The 19,306-nt window shown below is 49.1% G+C and overlaps 2 protein-coding genes across 2 annotated transcripts; both read right to left on the bottom strand.

The window, feature by feature from the left end:
• Positions 1–1,603: 1,603 nt before the first annotated feature.
• Positions 1,604–8,320, bottom strand: SPINK4 (serine peptidase inhibitor Kazal type 4). Its single transcript, XM_017548328.2, has 4 exons — positions 8,196–8,320; positions 5,340–5,380; positions 3,897–4,009; positions 1,604–1,738 (listed from the first exon to the last, which is right to left on the bottom strand). Exons 1-4 carry the CDS (start codon positions 8,254–8,256, stop codon positions 1,693–1,695), a joined length of 261 nt encoding a protein of 86 aa, XP_017403817.1. The 5' UTR covers positions 8,257–8,320; the 3' UTR covers positions 1,604–1,692.
• Positions 8,321–9,306: 986 nt separating this feature from the next.
• LOC108317681 (60S ribosomal protein L21-like) lies at positions 9,307–9,834 on the bottom strand. Its single transcript, XM_037745616.1, has one exon. The coding sequence runs from the start codon at positions 9,817–9,819 to the stop codon at positions 9,337–9,339; it is 483 nt and encodes a 160-aa protein (XP_037601544.1). The 5' UTR covers positions 9,820–9,834; the 3' UTR covers positions 9,307–9,336.
• Positions 9,835–19,306: the final 9,472 nt, after the last annotated feature.

Below are 19,306 nucleotides of genomic sequence, written 5' to 3'. Positions count from 1 at the left end.
GAGTGTGTACATCTTATGGGAAATGTCTTCAGAGGCAGGTGGCATGCCCTTTCTCTCTGTGGCCTGGAATGCAGATGTGATGGCTGTAGTTGGAGCAGCTGTCTTGGGCCTGAGGTAGAAACTGATGAGGATGGCAAAGTAACAAAATAGAGGAGCGTGGAGTTGTCATACTACATAGGTCAATGTGTGGGAGAAACTATATTCTGTCTATAAGTCACTGTTATTTTGGGTTTTCTGGCTGTCACAGCCAAACTTTCTTACATCATTCATAAACAGTTATGAAACAAGTTTATCAGTCCCAGTGGAAGGCCTTATTCATAGATGGCCTCCTAGTCCTGCCACCTGCAAGTCTATCAGCAACAATTCCTGTCCAGTGTTTCCATTCCAGTGGTCCGGGGAAGGTAGCTTCGTGCATTCCTGTGCCCTTTCTGCCCACTCTACAGCAGGAATCGGAGTCTGTAAAACTGCTCTCACCTGCCCAGGCCTCTCTCCATACTCCTTTCTCCTGCCACCATTATCAAGAGGCTCTGTCTATTCAACATATGCCACAAGAGGGGGGTCTCTGTCTATGGTGACAGTTCTGAACACTGTGTGTCCCTGTGGGACATTGTGTGAGTGCATGTGTGCAGGACGTGCCTGGGGCTGTGTCTAATGTCAGAATATTTGACAATCAGTCAGAGCGGATGTTGACCAAAAGAGCAGAGCAGCATCTGGAAATCATCCTGCAGTGCCAGGAATTAATCCCAGACCCTGGACACCTAGAGACCCAGGTGTTTCCAGGGGATAATCTGAGTGGCTAGGGTACAGGGGGGAGGGGGGCACTCAAAGGCCTTGGGGCAGCACCTGTTTTCAATTGTGGAAAAACCTAGTTCAATGTTATGACAAGCAGTTCAGCTGTACTGTGTACACTGCCTGAATATCAGCCATTGCTGTGTGTCACGTGTATGTGTGTGCCTGCCTTAGAGTGCTGGTATAGGCCAGTAGGAAGCCATGGGGGGCACAGGGTGACTCTCACAAACCTTTTTTTTTTTTTTTTTTTTTTTGAGACAGGGTTTCACTCTGTCATTCAGAGTACAGTGGTGTGATCATGGCTCACTACAGCCTCCACTTCCCAGGCTCAAGCGATCCTCCCGAGTAGCTGGGACTATAGGTGCATGCCACCATGCCTGGCTAATTAAAAAAAAATTGTAAAGACAGTCTTGCTGTGTTGCCCAGGCTGGCCTCAAGCGATCCTGCAACCCTCAGCCTCCCAAAGTGCTGGGATTACAGGTGTGAGCCACTGCACCTGATTTTACAGAAGCTTTCTGAGGCTGGGCCATGCACCCTGGCAGTGGCAGAGAATACAGATCTCACCTAGGTTTTTGGCCTGAGTGACAGTCCAGTCTGGGGCAGACAGGAACACTAGGCAGCATCCTGGGGTCAGCGACTGGCCTTTCAGGCAGGCAGAAGATAACTGGGACCTCTGAGGGGACATGTGACAGGGTTGAGGAGTACCAGAGGGATGGGGAGAAGCTGGACATCAAATTCAGAGTAGAGAGAACAATGCAAACTCCACCTCCTATCCCCTCTGCAACCAGTGTCCCCAGAGACACTGACCACTTCACAGAGTTGGGCTGGATCTTTTATTTCACATCATATCCTCTCCACCACTGTTCAGCCTGAAACTTCGTGGCTTGAGGTGCTCCTGTAGGATCAGCATTTGCCATCTTTTGTGATCTGGATGTCCTGTTTGGTTTTTCTGGGATCAAAGAAGACAGGTATGAGGCCGCCTTCTCAGGAGCTGTAATGTACCATTCAGGGACCTAGCATAGTCCATCCAGATATCCTGCTGAGTGGTGCTCATATATGCAGTATACAGATGCAGGGAAGATCCCAAGGTCCATAGGCACATCCTTCTATAGCTTTTCCCTTTTGCACACCCTGACGGCTGCCAAATCTGTCTCCAGCTTGGACCTCTGTCCTGCCTGTTGATGCAGTTGTCCATATCCACTGGGATGTCCTAGAGGCTCAACTGTCCACAAACATCATTGCCCCCCAACAGAACTGGTACAGACCCCCAAACTACCCATTCAGCACATGAAACCGCTGGCCACCCAAGCCCACAAATTAGAAACCAGTATGTCGCCTCCTTCCCCTCACCCTTTACATCCAGTCACATCCAAGCCTGTCAATTCTACTCCCAATGTACCTTCTAACCATGAGTCTTTAATTAGCGTGATCTTTCTCTAAGCCAGGACAACATCCTGCTGTTCCTTATATTTCCTCAAATACAAACTTTCACATCTATCCACAGCTTTGCAGCTTCCAAGGACTTTCTTCACTGCCATGGTCTCTTTTAGCTCTCAGGATCATAGAAAGATGAGTTTTATGTTTTTTTTGGGTTTTTTTGTGGAGAACGGGGTCTCACTATATTGCCCAGGCAGGCCTTGAACTCCTGAGCTCAAGCTATCCTCCTGCCTCTTCCTCCCTCAGAGCTGGGATTACAGGTGAGAACCACCATGCCCAGCCAGAAGATGGGTTTTATTGATGAAGAAACTAAGAGCCAATAGGTGATCTGATGTAGGGAGGTTATGTTCTAGCCCTGCTTATCTCTCTGGACTCACTTCTTTTTTTTTTTTTTTTTTTTTTTTTGAGATAGAGTTTCGCTATTGTTGCCCAGACTGGAGTGCAATGGCACGATCTCGGCTCAACGCAACCTCCGCCTCCTGGGTTCAAGCAATTCTCCTGCCTCAGCCTCCCGAGTAGCTGGGACTACAGGCACGCACCATCATGCCCAGCTAATTTTTGTATTTTTAGTAGAGATGAGGTTTCACCTTGTTGACCAGGATGGTCTCGATCTCTTGACCTCGTGATCCACCCGCCTCGGCCTCCCAAAGTGCTGGGATTATAGGCGTGAGCCACCGCGCCCGGCCTGGACTCACTTCTTATTTCTCCCCCATTCTCCCTTAAACTTTACACTCCAACAAGTCCAATTTCTTATGTTTCCTCAAATGTAAATTTTCTTTTCCTTGTAGACATTTTCAAACTCATCTACTTGGAATTATCTTCCCTTGCTACTTTTTCCTAGCTAATTTCTACTTATTTCTCAGGGTTGAGTTCAGGAGTCTCCTCCTCCAGGCAGTCTTCCCTGCTCTTGCCTCTTCCCTACTCCCATGACATCCTATGTGCCCCACTGATCCCTTAGAATTTTGTGCTGCAGGCCAGTTGCGGTGGCTTATGCCTGTAATCTCAGCGCTTCAAGAGGCTGAGGTGGGTGGGTCACTTGAGATTGTTCGAGACCAGCCTGGCCAACATGGTAAAACCCCATGTCTACTAAAAATACAAAAAAAATTAGCCAGGCATTGTGGTAGGTGCCTGTAATCCCTGTAATCCCAGCTACTCACGAGGCTGAGGCAGGAGATTCACTTGAACCTGGGAGGTGGAGGTTGCAATCAGCCGAGATCGTGCCACTGTACTCCAGCCTGGGTCAGCGAGAGTTCATTTCAATTGGCTGACCATCAGCCTGGCTTCCCCTTTACATCAATTGTATGTTCAGGAGGCCATTGATGCTGACTAACTTATGCTCTATTCTAGCCCCAGTGCCTAGCACATAGTAAGTGCTTAAAAAATAATTGCTGGCTAGAGGAATGAAAGAACAAATGAGGTCACATAGTCAGGGCAGAACAAGGAAAAGGGTTTCAGCCCCTACTCCTTACCACCAGCTTCTAGCTTTCTGCTTGGAACCATGTGCCCTCTTTGAATTAATCTGGTGTTCATTCAATTAGGGGCACATGTTAGAGGACTTCTCTCAGGTCAAGCATGTATAAGGAAGAAGCAGGTCAAGTCTTACTCCTTTCAGACTGTGCACCAGAGATGGGGGTCCACCCAACAAAGCAGGGGTTATGGGGCAAACTTACATCCGGGCCAAGCAGAGCTGGCATTCATTTGTATATGTGACCCCATCAGTGCCGCAGACCAGGTTGGATGTCTGGGAACAGGTTGGAGACTCTACCATGTGTTCACAGATGGGCTGTGAAAGAGAAGAAGGGAGGGAGAGGACTCAGGGTTTCAGAGGCAGTGGGGAGGGATACGGGTTCTGCTTAGAGCCAGAGAGTCCCCAGGGAGGTATCAGAGTCAAGAAGGCCCCAGTGTGGGTCCAGCGAAGATGAAACCAACCGCCCGGGACCCCTTGGTGTGTTTGCTTGTATGTGTGTGTGCATGACCACCACACGTGCATGCCTATGCCTGGGTGTGTACATATGTGTACCTGTGTCTCTGGAGCCCAGGTGTGCAGGCATTCACGCGTATGCCTGTGTTAATGTGTGTGGAGTGAGTTTGTGTCCTCTAGCACCTGGGGATAGTTCATACCCTCTTCAAAGACTCTAACCAGAACTTCTGTTGCTAGTTCCATTGAAGACCCCAGGACACAGAACCACCCATCATTCCCAGGAGGCCCCTCTCTCCCTAGGGGCTCCTGTACTGTCCCTGGCCTGCATGATCTATCAGGCCCATGTCAGAAAGGCTACACAGGGTGGGAAGGCTGGAGAAATGGGGCAGAGCTTGGGGCTTAATTGAGGCTGTCTGAAAAGGTTTTAGGTCAAGCCTGAGGTCAAGGTCAGAACTTGGTCAGGACCAGCATTAGAGCCTGAGACAGGGATAGGGTAAGAAAGGTAGCCGTGAAGGCCCAAAAACGGTGGTGTTCCTCTGAGGTAGGCTAATTGAAATAACGTATGTAAAGTATTTGGCTCTTTTGCACTGAATAAGTGGGTCTAGATTCTGAAGGACTGATGGGGAGGATGCTGAGGCTCCAGATGGGAAGGTGGCTCTGAGCCTCCTTATTCCCCTATGTGAAGGGGTAATCTCAAAGGTCTCAAGGATATCTGCACCACTGCCTTCTGGTCACTGGGGACATCAGACCAAGGGCCAAGGTAGAATCAGATTCAGGGGTAACTTGGTGTTTAGACAATCAGATGGAATGTGGTGGGAGGAGGCTGGCACACTCCACAGGTGCATTCAGTGTGCCAGGGTCCCCTCTGTTGCTTGCCCGTCTGCACTATACAGAGCAGAGAGCACACTCTGTCCTGCTAAGCCTGCATGGGGAGATGTCACTGATGGAAGGGGCCTTGGAGACCAGGTGGGGGGATCACAAGGGCTTTGAGGCCAATCTTGGGACCTGGGTGAGGGGGCTGGGCCTACTCAGCCTTGGGGGCTAATCTGAGGAATGTGCAGGCCAGGAGCCCAAGTTGAAGCCATTGAAGGTGTCTGAGCAGGATCATGGAGAAGAACAACAGGTTCCTCAGCATGGATGAGAGGGCTCCTCTCAGCAGAGGGAAAGCGAGAACAGCATGCAGCTGCCTTACCATTCTTGTGAAAGAGAGCTTTCCTGCGGACACTGGCACTTCTGAAACACAAAGAAGCAAGAATTAGATGATGCTAGCTCTGGATCCCAGGTCTAGGGATCTGAGGACTGCTTCTCCAGGGAGCATGGCCCAGCAACTATCCAACCTGGAATTCCTCAAGGAAAGGTGGTGAGTCACCAGTCAATGGGGCTGCCAGAAAGCTGATGTGATCTTGAGTTCCATACACAGAGATAGAAAGTCAGGAATTAGGGAAATGACAGTCCAGCCTATTCCTTGTTAGTTAGGTCCACTGGAATTGTTGTGTACCATATAATAATTATAAAATAACAATTCCACAGTTATTATGTGCCAGGCATTGAGAACACATGATTTTAAGTACTCTCCACCTCTCTCTTACAGCTTTGTGTAACAGAGGGAAGAAAAGAGGTAGTAGTGGATGCTGTGTTCTGCCACCAAAAGCCCTCCCTCAAGACCGAGGCACTTATTTACTCATTTCCCCAGCTTCCAGGAATATTGACCACTCACTGCAAGTCCCTTCTAGGAATTACCTTCAGAGAATAGAGCTGCCTCGTCAAGGTTGCTTCCTCTACCCAGGAACAGCCCATAGCCCATGTCGGGTTGATGTGGTTACGAAGGCCACCTGACCCCCTTGTCCAAAGTGGCCTATAGGCTCATCTGAAGCTTCTGTTGCACTGCATCGAAGTCAACCTCCCTCATCCTTCATGGATATTACTCCCATGAACTCAGTGAACTCCCCAGTAAACTGCATGCATATATCAGAGTCTGTTTCCTGGGGCAGAGGTCGGTTTAAGCAACTACAAAAGAGGCTCAAAGAGGTGAAGCAATGCAGTTTGTTAAGGCAGAGCTAGGATTTGCACATGGGTCTGCTGCACTCCAGAGCCTGACTCTTTCTACATGCACCAGGTCAGGAGTTCAAGACCAACCTGGCCAACATAGTGAAACCCCCTCTCTACTAAAAATACAAAAATTAGCTGGGCATAGTGGCGTGTGCCTGTAGTCCCAGCCACTCAGGAGGCTGAGGCAAGAGAATTGCTTGAACCTGGAAGGCAGAGGTTGCAGTGAGCCGAGATCATGCCACTGCACTCCAACCTGGCACCTGGCAACAGAACGAGACTCTGTCTCAAAAAAAAAGAAAAAAACAAGAAACCAGACACAAAAGATTACATACCCTATGATTCAATTTATGTGAAATCCTAGACCAGGCCAACTAATCTGTGATAGAAAAAAAACACTTTGGGAGGCTGAGGCAGGAGGATCACTTGAAGCCAGGAGTTTGAGACCAGCCTGGGCAACACAGCAAGATCCCGTCTTTACAAAATAATTTAACAATTAGGGCCAGGTGGGGTGGCTCATACCTGTAATCCCAGCACTTTGGGAGGCCAAGGTGGGTGGATCACCTGAGGTCAGGAGTTCAAGACCAACCTGACCAACATAGTAAAACTCCATCTCTACTAAAAATACAAAAATTAGCTGGGCATGGTGGTGCAGTCCTGTAATCCCAGCTACTTGGGAGGCTGAGGCAGGAGAATCACTGGAATCCAGGAGGTAGAGACTGCAGTGAGCCTAGATTGCACCATTGCACTCCAACCTGGATGACAGAAGAGACCAGCCTGGGCAATATAGCAAGATCTCAGCTCTACAAAAAAAAAAAAAAAAAAAAAAAAAAAAAAAATTTAATTAAAAAAAGAACAGTTCCTTTGAGGACACCAGCCAGCCAGTTACCTCTACAGACCAAGAGAAGCCCCAGATCTGTGGCCAAGACCAACTTGAGGCCACCAGTGATCCTTGACTCAGCTTCAAATCCTTCCGTTTCTCCTCAGGAAACTGCACAGTCCCAGGGATGCCTCTGAGGCAGGTGGCAGCTATCTTTCCATTGCTTAGGCAGGTAGAGCAAATATTTAATGATGACTTCCTGTCCTAAAGCAAAAACATCATCTTATAAAAGGAGAGTTGCACTTTAAAGGTCATCTAAGGGCCAGGCACCATGGCTCATGCCTGTAATCCCAGCACTTTAGGAGAAGGCCAAGGCAGGTGGATCACTTGAGGTCAGGAGTTCGAGACTAGCCTGGCCAACATGGTGAAACCCGTCTCTACTAAAAATACAAAAAATTAGCTGGGTGTGATGGCACACACTTGTAATCCCAGCTACTCAGGAGGCAGAGGCAGGAGAATCACTTGAACCCAGGAGGCAGAGGGTGCCATGAGCCAAGATAGTGCCACTGCATTCCAGCCTGGGTGACGGAGCTAGAAACTGTCTCAAAAAATAAATAAATAAAAATAAAAAATAGGCTGTTGTGGTGGCTCTTTCCTATAATTCCCAGCGCTTTGGGAGCCCCAGGTATATGTGTCCAGGCCTGGGAAAGGGCTCTCTCATGCTCACATGGTTTCCCAAGTCACAAACCACAACCTTTCAGAGAGGTAGGGAGCTCAGAAGAACTCAGCCAGATCTTTTTTAGCACCTACCCCCTGCAGCCAGCACACTGGTCAGTCTCTCCTGAGAGCTGGGACCCACCTGCTCTCTTCTGCCCCCACAACCTCCAGCCCAGTAGTTGCTCAGTGCAGCTTGAACTGGAACCATCTCCTCCTGTACAGCTGGAGAAACTGAGGCCCCAAGAGGGTAGGGGACTTTGGCAATTCTGGGCCAGAGTCAGGATTTGAACCCGTTTCTTTTCTCCCAGGCCAGAGCTTCCCCGAAACAGTGGAGGTGCATATGCAGAATGAAGGTGCATGCCACAAGCTGAGGACTCACAAGGTGCTCCATGCCCTGCCTCTGCTCCCACCCCCAGCTCACCTACCAACAGGAAGTCACAGAGAATCCAGGTTCTGCCCACTCACCCCTGTCCACAACAAGGAGGGCAGCCAAGGTCAGAGTGACTACCCACTGGTAGACAGCCATGCTGATCCTGGGATGGTGTAGCCTGAACTGGCCAGGGCCTGGGCTGGGCCTGGAGAAGGATGGGGGCCTATTTATAGTGCTACTTCCCTTATCTTATCTTATGTGGGGCCAGATAGAGAGGCCAGAGTTGATCTCTACATGCTGGCATCCGGAAAGGGCTTGCTCTAGATAGAGATGCTGAGTTCATGGTGAAATGGGGATGTGGCCATGGGGCTGATGGGTTTCCAGAGTGACAAAAAGTTTGGACAGCTTGCAAAGCTGACTCCAATCTGAGGGTTTGAGCAAGGAGAGGAAAGTTGAAGTAGAAAGAGAGTCCAAGGCAGAGAGAAAAAAAGAGTGGGAAAAAGCAACTGGAAGATGGCAGGAGGCAGAGAAAGGGGCTGGAGCCTGGATTCCTTTGCCAGTGCCTCCAGCAACCAACTCTGACCTCAGTAAAGCCGCTTTTCTTAACTGGGCCTCAGATCACCCATACACGAAGTGGAGATGATAATTCTGGCTCTGCCTTTCTCACAGGGCTGCTGTGAGGACGGGGGCAATGATAGCAGATGGGAAAACATTTTGCAGAGATGAAATGAACTGTAAATGTAAGCAGAAATGATCGTGTTTAACTTTTTTATTTCACTTTTTTTTTTTTTTTTTTTTTGTACCACAAGGTGGTCACGACAGGCAAAACAAAGGCAAATAAAACATAAAAAGGAGCTGAGCACGGTGACTCACGCCTGTAATCCCAGGACTTTGGGAGGCTAAGGCAGGCGGATCACAAAAACCCTATTTCTACTAAAAATACAAAATTAGCTGGGCATGGTGGCGCATTCCTGTAATCCCAGCTACTTGGGAGGCTGAGGCAGGAGAATCGTTTGAACCCGGGAGGCAGAGATTGTGGTGAACTGAGATCATGCCATTGCACTTCATCTGGGCAACACGAGCCAAACTCTGTCTGAAAACAAAACAAAACAAAACAAAAAACAAAAAACATTAAAAGGAAGATGACTTCTTGCTTTGCAGGTATTATGTGTTCATTTGCATTTTCCTTTCTTTTTTTTTTTCAGTCCAGAGGTCTTTTATTTTTTTTAACACCTATTATGCCATGAATTCATAGGGAATAGGTTCCAGCAGCTCAGGCTCCTTTCCGTTGGTTCTCACAAAGTGTGCTTCTCTGGGTGGAGCAGGCTGGCGCTTCAGTTGGACCCAGGTACCTTTCTCTTTGGCTTCTTTCTTTTTCTGATCATTTTCCTTCACACGTTTTAGGAAGCTATCTCGGCTCTTAGAATGCCTGATGTGCTCAATACGCACATTAATTCTCTTGGCAAGAATCTTGCCCTTAACTTGTTTGTTTACAACAATGCCAACAGCATGCTGGGTAACATTGTAGACTCTTCCAGTTTTGCCATGATAACATTTGTGGGGCATTCCTTTTTGAACACTACCCATTCCCTTGATGTCCACAATATCACCTTTCTTATAGATTCGCATATACGTGGCCAAAGGAACAACTCCATGTTTTCTGAAAGGCCTAGAGAACATGTATTGAGTGCCTCTCCTCTTTCCCTTTGTGTTCGTCATTTTGGCGAATTACTGGAAGATGGCGGTTCTGGCCGAAAGGAAGCTTTTCCTTTCTTTTTTTGAGCAGAGTGTCGAACTGTTGCGTCAGTTGGTGTGCAGTGGTGCGATCTCAGCTCACTGCACCCTCCGCCTCCCAGGTTCAAGTGAACCTCCTGCCTCAGCCTCCTGAGTAGGTAGGATTACAGGCGCCAACACCACACCGGGCTAATTTTTTATATTTTTAGTAGAGACAGGGTTTCCCTATGTTGGCCAGACTGGTCTCAAACACCTCACCTTGTGATCCGCCTGCCTCTGCCTCCCAAAGTGCTGGGATTATAGGTGTGAGCCACCTATCCGGGCCTCATTTGCATTTTCATAGGTTAAATACTGACAAGATTCTTTTTTTTTTTTTAATTAATCTGGGTGCAGGTGGGCTAATGCCGAAAAGGGCGTTAGCCAACAAGATTCTTTTCAAGAAAAATCAATATCTAAAACTCCCCCATACTTAGACAGTATTCATGAATAAGTAATTTGGTTATTTGCTCTAAAAGAATTTCTGATTTATAAACATAAATTTCTTTTGCATACATATTTCTCTAATTTATTTAGAGGAGTGTTTTTCAGCTCTGTCTGCAGATTGGATTTTCCTGGGGGAGAAGTACAAATACAGATCCTGAGTTTTACTCTGAAATATTTAAATCAGAATCTGTGTTTATTTCTTATTTTTGTTCTTTGTGTGTGTGTGTGTGTGTGTGTGTGTGTGTGTGTGTTTATTTATTTATTTATTTATTTTTTGGGACGGAATTTCGCTCTTGTTACCCAGGCTGGAGTGCAATGGCACGATCTCGGCTCACCGCAACCTCCACCTCCTGGGTTCAGGCAATTCTCCTGCCTCAGCCTCCTGAGTAGCTGGGATTACAGGCACACGCCACCATGCCCAGCTAATTTTTTGTGTTTTTAGTAGAGACAGGGTTTCACCATGTTGACCAGGATGGTCTCGATCTCTTGACCTCGTGATCCACCCGCCTCGGCCTCCCAAAGTGCTGGGATTACAGGCTTGAGCCACTGCGCCCAGCCCTTGTGTTTATTTTTTAAAGAAAAACTTTATTTTATGTAAAAAGAAAAAAATAGAAAAACTTTATTTTGAAACATTTCATGCCTACAGATAAGTTGCAAGAATATTACAATGACAAGGGGAAGGATTCTTGTTTGAGGACAGCCCCAGTCAGGTGCGATAGCTCACACCTGTAATCCTAACACTTGGGAGGCTGAGGCAGGAAGATTACTTGAGCCCAGAAGTTAAGAGACCAGCCTGGGCAATATAGCATGATCTCAGCTCTACAAAAAAAAAAAAAAAAATAAATTAAAAAAAAAGAACAGATCTCTTTGGGGACACCAGCCAGCCAGTTACCTCTACAGACCAAGAGAAGCCCCAGATCTGTGGCCAAGACCAACCTGAGGCCACCAGTGATCCTTGACTCAGCTTCAAATCCTTCCGTTTCTCCTCAGGAAACTGCACAGTCCCAGGGATGCCTCTGAGGCAGGTGGCAGCTATCTTTCCATTGCTTAGGCAGGTAGAGCAAATATTTAATGATGACTTCCTGTCCTAAAGCAAAAACATCATCTTATAAAAGGAGAGTTGCACTTTAAAGGTCATCTAAGGGCCAGGCACCATGGCTCATGCCTGTAATCCCAGCACTTTGGAAGAAGGCCAAGGCAGGTGGATCACTTGAGGTCAGTAGTTCAAGACCAGCCTGGCCAACATGGTGAAACCCGTCTCTGCTAAAAATACAAAAAGTTAGCCAGGCGTGGTGGTGCACACCTGTAATCCCAGCTACTCAGGAGGCTGAACCCAGGAGGCAGAGGGTGCAGTGAGCCAAGATTGCACTACTGCATTCCAGCCTGGGTGACACAGCGAGAAACTCTAAATAAATAAAAATAGGCTGGATGCAGTGGCTCACGCCTGTAATCCCAGCACTTTGGGAGGCCGAGGTGGGCGGATTACGAGGTCAGGAGATCGAGACCATCCTGGTCCACATGGTGAAACCCCGTCTCTACTAAAAATACAAAAATTAGCTGGGCGTGGTGGTGCGTACCTGTAGTCCCAGCTACTCAGGAGGCTGAGACAGGAGAATTGCTTGAAGCCGGGAGGCGGAGGTTGCGGTGAGCCAAGATCACGCCATTGCACTCCAGCCTGGGCAACAAGAGCGAAATTCCATCTCAAAATAAATAAATAAATAAAACAAATAAATAAAAAATAAAAATAAACCGGGTGCAGTGGCTCATGCCTGTAATCCCAGCACTTTGGGAGGCCAAGGTGGGTGGATCACCTGAGAACAGGAGTTCGAGACCAGGCTGGCTGACCTGGTGAAACCCCATCTCTACTAAAAATACCAAAAAAATTTAGCTGGGTATGGTGGCACACCCAGCTACTTGGGAGGTAATCCCAGCTACTTGGGAGGCTGAAGCAGGAGAATTGCTTGAACCAGGGAGGCAGAGGTTGCAGTCAGCCAAGACTGCGCCACTGCACTCCAGCTTGGGCAATGGAGCGAGACTGTGTATCAAAATAAATAAATAAAATAATAAAATAAAAAATAAAGGTCATCTGGGTTCCATCTCCCTTATTCCACTAGGGCTTTCCAACAGCAGCCCCATGGGTAGGTCTTTCATGGTGATGGGGAGCTTACTACTTACCAGTTTCATTGTTGGATGGCTTGGAACAAAGAGAGTTCTTCCTTACACAAGAGATCTGCCTCCCTAAGAATCCTTGGAGGCCATAGCTTTGTCTCTGGCCTGTACCTGCATGAACTCCTATACCTGCGCAAGCACCTCTAGGCTGAACAGGTCCGGCATCTGCCTGCCTCCTACCCTTGCATATGTGAAGCTCCTGGGCCTCTCTTCATTTCTCATCTGATCCCAGGTCTGTCTGTCAGTGTCCCAGGTTATAGTGAGGAAGGGAAGCAAGGGAGCAAAGGGATTTGACCCCTTCCTTATTTTGGACCTTCGACCTCTATCCATGTGGCAGGAATGGCTGCTGAACCTTGTAGCTGCGCAAGGAGCCAGGACGCTTGAATTTTGCATCCTTCGAAGTACAGAGCAAAGTCAAGGGCAGCCCGTGGAGTGCCAAGCTCCCCTACCATCTCACCCCACCCCAAGGTCTCCTCTTCACTTATAGTAACAAACTTCTTAATCTGTCATCCCATCAAAATGTGAACCTAACTCCTACACCCAACTGCTATTGAACAGCCCATTCAGGACATCAGTGTGTCCAAGTAAACCTCACTCATGAATTCACCATTCATGTATTCAGTAAGAGTTTAATGAGCAGCTAAGTGTCATGCTCCATGCGGAGTGCTTGGATATGGCAGAGAGTGAGTCAGATGCAGTTCCTGTCCTCCAGAAGCTTTGGTTAAGTGGAGCAACAGTACTAACCAAGCAGCAGCATCACTGTTGCAGTGAGTCCCACAAATGACACATGCTCCGTTCTGTGAGAGGATCCAAGAGTGACCTATCCATCCGAGATCAGAGATGCCAACCAGTGAGCAGGCAGGACAGGCTGTAGCCAAGTGGAACAGTGCTGCAGGCAGAAGAAACAGAATGTGTGAGAGTCCTGAGGCAAGAAGAAGCTTGTCACATCTGAAGAATAGAGAAGCCATGTAGGTAAGGTGGGGTCAGGGAGCCAGAGAGGGGCATGCAGGGAGTCTGAAATGGTCAGCAGGGGCTAAATCAGCCTTGATCTCTGCTCCCCTGCCTCACATCCCAATAGCCTCTGGCAGTGGAATCCCAGGCATTGACCCTTCAGCCTTGTTTGCCTTTCCATGGAGGGTCTAGGTTCTGCTTCCTACGTAGCTGTTGAATCCATCCCTGCCCCTCTACACTCCCACCCTACCCTAGTCCTGGCCACCATTGTCTCCACCCTGGCCACTTCAGTAGTGTCCTGACTCATATCCCTGGCTCTCCACCTGCCGCTCCAAATTACTCTGTACACAGCGTCCAGGACAAGCTTCCTAAAGAGCAACGCTGACCAGGTCATCTTGCCCAAAATACTATAATGGTGTCCACTGCCAACAGAAGAAAGCCATATCTTAGCCTGGTGTTCATGCCCCTTCAACATCTGATTCCAACCTATCTTTCCAGCAAAGAAATACAAGAATAAACACATGACATGTGATGTGGAAGAGAAATCAGGTGGCCTAAGAGGAGAGTGACAAAGGAGAGGCTTTTCTTTTTTATTTTTGAAATGGAGTTTCACTCTTGTCACCCAGGCTGGAGTGCAATGGCGCCTTCTCATGTCACTGCTCTCTTTAAATGGTAGCACATGAGCAGAGAAGAAACGAGTCCTGCAGAGATTAGGGGGAAGAGCCTGCCAAGCAGAGGAACTGCAAGTACAAAGGCCTTGAGGTGGGAACAGGCTTGGCAGCTTTAACACCAAGGAGTCCAGTATAGCCCAAGTGGAATGAAGAAGGGAGTCAGTGGCAGGAGGTGGGGGCCAGGTTATACACACAGGTCCCAGCACAGCCACCAATTTCTTAGGTGAGCTTGGGTGCATCTCTTCCCCTCTTTGGGCCTGCACATGTCTCCCATATCCCATATTGGCTTCACCAATATGTATTACCACCAGCCTGCCTCCGAGGGCAGCTGTGAGGGCCCTGGAGAGGAGAATGTGAGATGAGATGTGTGTAGCTGCTGTGATACCAAGGAAAGGGCTTAAGTGGGGATTCCTGGAAGCAGAGCAGAGGCTAAGACCTAAAAGCCCTGGGCATCTGCACAGGTACTGGAATCAATACAATTAGGACAGAGCTGTCCTAAAACTGGGCTCAGGCAGGTAAGCTGGGCAATTCCTGCATCTCCTGTCCCAGGTCAGAATGAAAACCTGGGATCTGCCCCTTGGCTGGACCAACACTCCCCAGCCTCACCCAGGAGCCTTCACGCCATCTGCTTAGATTGGACTGGTGCCCTGCTTCTCGAGGAAAACAGCCACTCCTTGATGACGGCAATGCTAGATTCATCAGGTCTGAGTCATGAGTCCTGCTGATGGGTGGAGGGGACAGAGGCCTTGTTTGGCTTAAGGTGGGTGAGCTGATCTCCAGCAAACCTTGGGCCTGCCAGATGGCATGGCCAGCATGGCCAGTTTGCCTTGGACCACCTTCCCTGGTCTCCAGCTCACATCCTGCTCCACCCTTCCACCAACCCAAAGTGCCCCCACCTGCCTGGAAACCTGTGTGAGCTACACAGGTGTGGGCAGCTTCCAGGAAACACTTGCAGGAGACCTGTCTTGACCAAGCCAGCTCCATAGCCTGTCCTGGGCCCCCCAGCCACCCAACTCCATGTCCCAGGTTTAGAGCCCATCTGCCCATTCCACTTGGTCCAGAGCTGTAGGGGATGGGCAGTGGGAGGAGACTCCTTTAAGGAGAGATTTTATCTACTTTTTTGGGATTTGACTCCAAGGAACACTCAGTGATAAAATGGGCTGAAGTCATCCCTCCATGGGGGCATCCACTCTGCCATTCAATGGACACTTACTGAGCACCTGTTGTTGGGCACCAGGCCCTGGGACTCCAGAGATGAGTGAGACTTGGACTGAAGGAGCTTGTGGTTCATCAGTGGTGGAGAGGTGGAATGGACACTTGAGCAGGTATTTGTAAAATGCTGTGGTGAGAGAGCAGTGATAGAAATAATGATAGAGATATTCCTTCCACCCCATTATCCTATGGAGTCTCTTCTCAACATGTCCAAAAAGTCAACTTTCCATCTTCTGTTCACCCAGAGCTGCCCTACCTCCCAGTCCCCGCCTTGGGTGGACACCACCACCATCATCCCAGTGCACTAGGCTAACCTGGGGACCATCCTGCCCACCTCTTTCTCCCAGCCTCAAGGAGGGGTCCTTAGATCCACACCAGGAACTCTTAACCTGTCCAACTGCTGCTGTCCCCTCCTGTCTAGGATGCCAGGTTTCTGTGAGGACTGAGAAGGGGAGAGGCTGAAGACAGGCACCGGCAAGGTGGCTCTGGGCAATGGAGTCCAGGTTGTATTCAGAGCCAGGCTCCTAGTCGCAGTAAATGTTCAGGAAGGGGCTGCCCTTGTCCCCTGAATCCTTGATGAACGTGATCCCCACAACCAAACCCCGCTTGGGGGGTGGCTTGTTGAAGGTGTCGATGGAGGCAATCTCTGCGTCCACGGGGATGTAGTTGAACTGCAGCTCCTTGGCCACTGGCCGGATTTTCTGTCGGAGGTCTTGGTAGCAGAAGCCGAGCACCTTGCCTTTAAGGGTGGCGGCCAGCCGCTCCCGCGCCCGCCCGCACCGCCTGCCAGCCCATACACATTGCTCTGCGAGGAGAAGCGCCTGAAGCTGTCCTTGCGCAGCAGCGGACATGGCCCCGCTGCTACGGCCGCCTCCCCCATCACGCGCCTCCCCCTTCTCTTTAAAGAGAAGCCTGGCCAGGCACAGTGGCTCACACCTGTAATCCCAGCACTTTGGGAAGCCGAGGTGGGAGGATCGCCTGAGGTCAGGAGTTCGAGACCAGCCTGGCCAACATGGTGAAACCCTATCTCTACTAAAAATACAAAAAATTAGCCAGGCGTGGTGGCGGGCATCTGTAATCCCAGCTACTTGGGAGGCTGAGGCAGTAGAATTGCTTGAACCGAAGAGGCGGAGGTTGCAGTGAGATGAGAAGGCGCCATTGCACTCCAGCCTGTGTGACAAGAGTGAAACTCCATCTCAAAAATAAAGAAAAGCCTCTCCTTTGTCACTCTCCTCTTAGGCCACCTGATTTCTCTTCCACATCATGTCATGTGTTTATTCTTGTACTTCTTTGCTGGAAAGATAGGTTGGAATCAGATGTTGAAGGGGCAATCAATGTGGCCTGGAAATTGGGCATGTATGATGGGCCAGGCTGAGGTCACACGTATCCTACTGTTGCCAAAGGAACAGGATAAAATGATTAGTGATTTGGGGGCCTGGCAAATGGCATAACCTAAGAGCTGAAAAGGCTAAAGTCTTTAGTCAGTCCCAGGAGCCCTGGAAATTCTTTCCTTTCCATGATGCTCCCTTTCCATATCCAAGGTGGCCCGGTTGGTACCCACCCTCTCAAGGCAGACTCACTTCCAGGCAGGCACTTTCAGCATGCCCATGGGCGCTGGTCCAAGACAGACGAGGGAGAGGTCTGGTTCTCATGCTTAAAAGTGCCCAGTAAATATTTGCAATGAGTCAGTGTGTTGACAAGTGGCCTCAAGGGCTTGTCAGCCCCTCCCTGGTGATTGTCTCCTGCCCGGCTCTTGAGCTGCCTGAAGATCTCTGCTGCCCTCTCCCTGTGGTGCGTGTGATCTGGGCATGGTCTCCTGCCACGGTCTCCTGCCCACCTTTTTCTCCCAGCCCCGAGGAGGGGTCCTTAGATCCACACCAGGAACTCTTTTTTTTTTTTTTTGAGATGGAGCTTTGCTGTTGTTGCCCAGGCTGGAGTGCAATGGCACTATCTCGGCTCACTGCAACCTCCGCCTCCTGGGTTCAAGCAATTCTCCGGCCTCAGCCTCCTGAGTAGCTGGAACTACAGGCATGCACCATCATGCCCAGCTAATTTTTGCATTTTTAGTAGAGACGAGGTTTCACCTTGTTGACCAGGATGGTCTCGATCTCTTGACCTCGTGATCCACCCGCCTCGGCCTCCCAAAGTGCTGGGATTACAGGCTTGAGCCACCACGCCCGGCCTCACACCAGGAACTCTTAACCTGTCCAACTGCTGCTGTCCCCTCCTGTCTGGGATGCCAGGTTTCTATGAGGACTGAGAAGGGGAGAGGCTGAAGACAGGCACCGGCAAGGTGGAAAGAGCAGGGGCCAGCCCTGTTTGATTGTGGCTCTGTCACTTAACCATCTGTGTGACCTCGAGTAAATTCCCTCTTTTTTTTTTGAGACAGGGTCTCACTCCATCACCCAGGCTGGAGTGCAGTGGTGCTATCACAGTTCACTGCAACCTCCATCTCCTGGGCTCAAGGGATCCTCCCACCTCAGCCTCCTGAGTAACTGAGGCTACAGGCATATGCCACCATGCCCAGCCAATTTTTGTAGAGATGGGGTTTTACCATGTTGGCCAGACTGGACTTGAACTCCTGAGCTCAAGCGTTCCACCTGCCTCGGCCTCCCACAGTGCTGGGATTACAGATGTGAACCACTACACCTGGCCCTATTTTCCTCTTTAATAAAAGGGGGCTAAAAATAGCTTCTAGTTGGGATTAATGGGATATTTGACCACTGCACTCCTGCCTGACCTACAGAGTGAGACCCTGTCTCAAAAATGACAACAATAATAATAATGCCTACCTTGAAGTGTTGTACTAAAAAGTATATGTTGGGGCTGGGCGAGGTGGCTCTTGCCTGTAATCCTGGCACTTTGGAAGGCCGAGGCGGGAGGATTATTTGAGGTCAGGAGTTCAAAACCAGCCTAGCCAAAATGGTGAAACCTCATCTCTACTAAAACTACAAAAGAATTAGCCTGGTCTGGTGGCAGGCACCTGTAATCCCAGCTACTCAGGAGGCTGAGGCAGGAGAATCTCTTGAACCCCAGAGGTGGAGGTTGCAGTGAGCCAAGATCGCACCACTGTACCCCAGCCTGGGTAACGAGCGAAACTCTGTCTCAAAAAAAAAAAAAAAGTACATATTAAATGCCTGGCTCATGACAAAACTTCATACATGATGCTGTTATGAAAAGGAGGAAGACAGAGGTAAGGAGAAGCAGAAACAGGCACAAGAGCCTGCCCCAGTATACGCCTCTGGCACTCCAGTGGCTCCATGCCACCAATGCAAAGCATCAGCTTTGTCTTTCTGCCTTTCAGCTTTCCAGGTGTGTCCAACAGTAGCCTATGTGGAAACGTGCAAGTCGCAAGCTGAGTCCTTCTTTTGTGAAGGAATTGAGCTGGTGACCTGAGAGAGCTGGTGTGGGGTGTGTGTGTGTGTATGTGTGTGTGTGTGTGTGTGATTTCCAATTGCCTCCAGTTTCTCCACATCCTCAACATTTTGCTTTTAACATTCTAGTGGGTGTAAAGTGATATCTCATTGTGGTTTTAGTTTGCATTTTCCTGAAGACTAATAATGATGGGCACTTTTTCATGTACTTTATAGCTACTTGTATATCTTCAAGTGTCAAGTCACGTCTTTTTGCCTATTTAAATAAATTGCATTGTTCATATTTTTCATGCTGATATAAATTTATTGTTGGTGGTTTTGTAAAATGATACAACTTACGTGGATAATTGTTTTTGGCAATTAAAAAATTACACATCCGCTCACGCCTGTAATCCCAGCACTTTGGGAGGCCGAGGCGGGTGGATCACGAGGTCAAGAGATCGAGACCATCCTGGTCAACATGGCGAAACCCCGTCTCTACTAAAACTACAAAAAATTACCTGGGCATGGTGGCGCGTGTCTGTAGTCCCAGCTACTCAGGAGGCTGAGGCAGGAGAATTGCCTGAACCCAGGAGACAGAGGTTGCGGTGAGCCGAGATCGCGCCATTGCAC

The sequence above is a fragment of the Cebus imitator genome, unplaced genomic scaffold, assembly GCF_001604975.1.
Source record: "Cebus imitator isolate Cc_AM_T3 unplaced genomic scaffold, Cebus_imitator-1.0 Scaffold206, whole genome shotgun sequence".
NCBI lineage: Eukaryota > Metazoa > Chordata > Mammalia > Primates > Cebidae > Cebus > Cebus imitator.
This window is presented reverse-complemented; position numbering and strand designations above follow the sequence as displayed.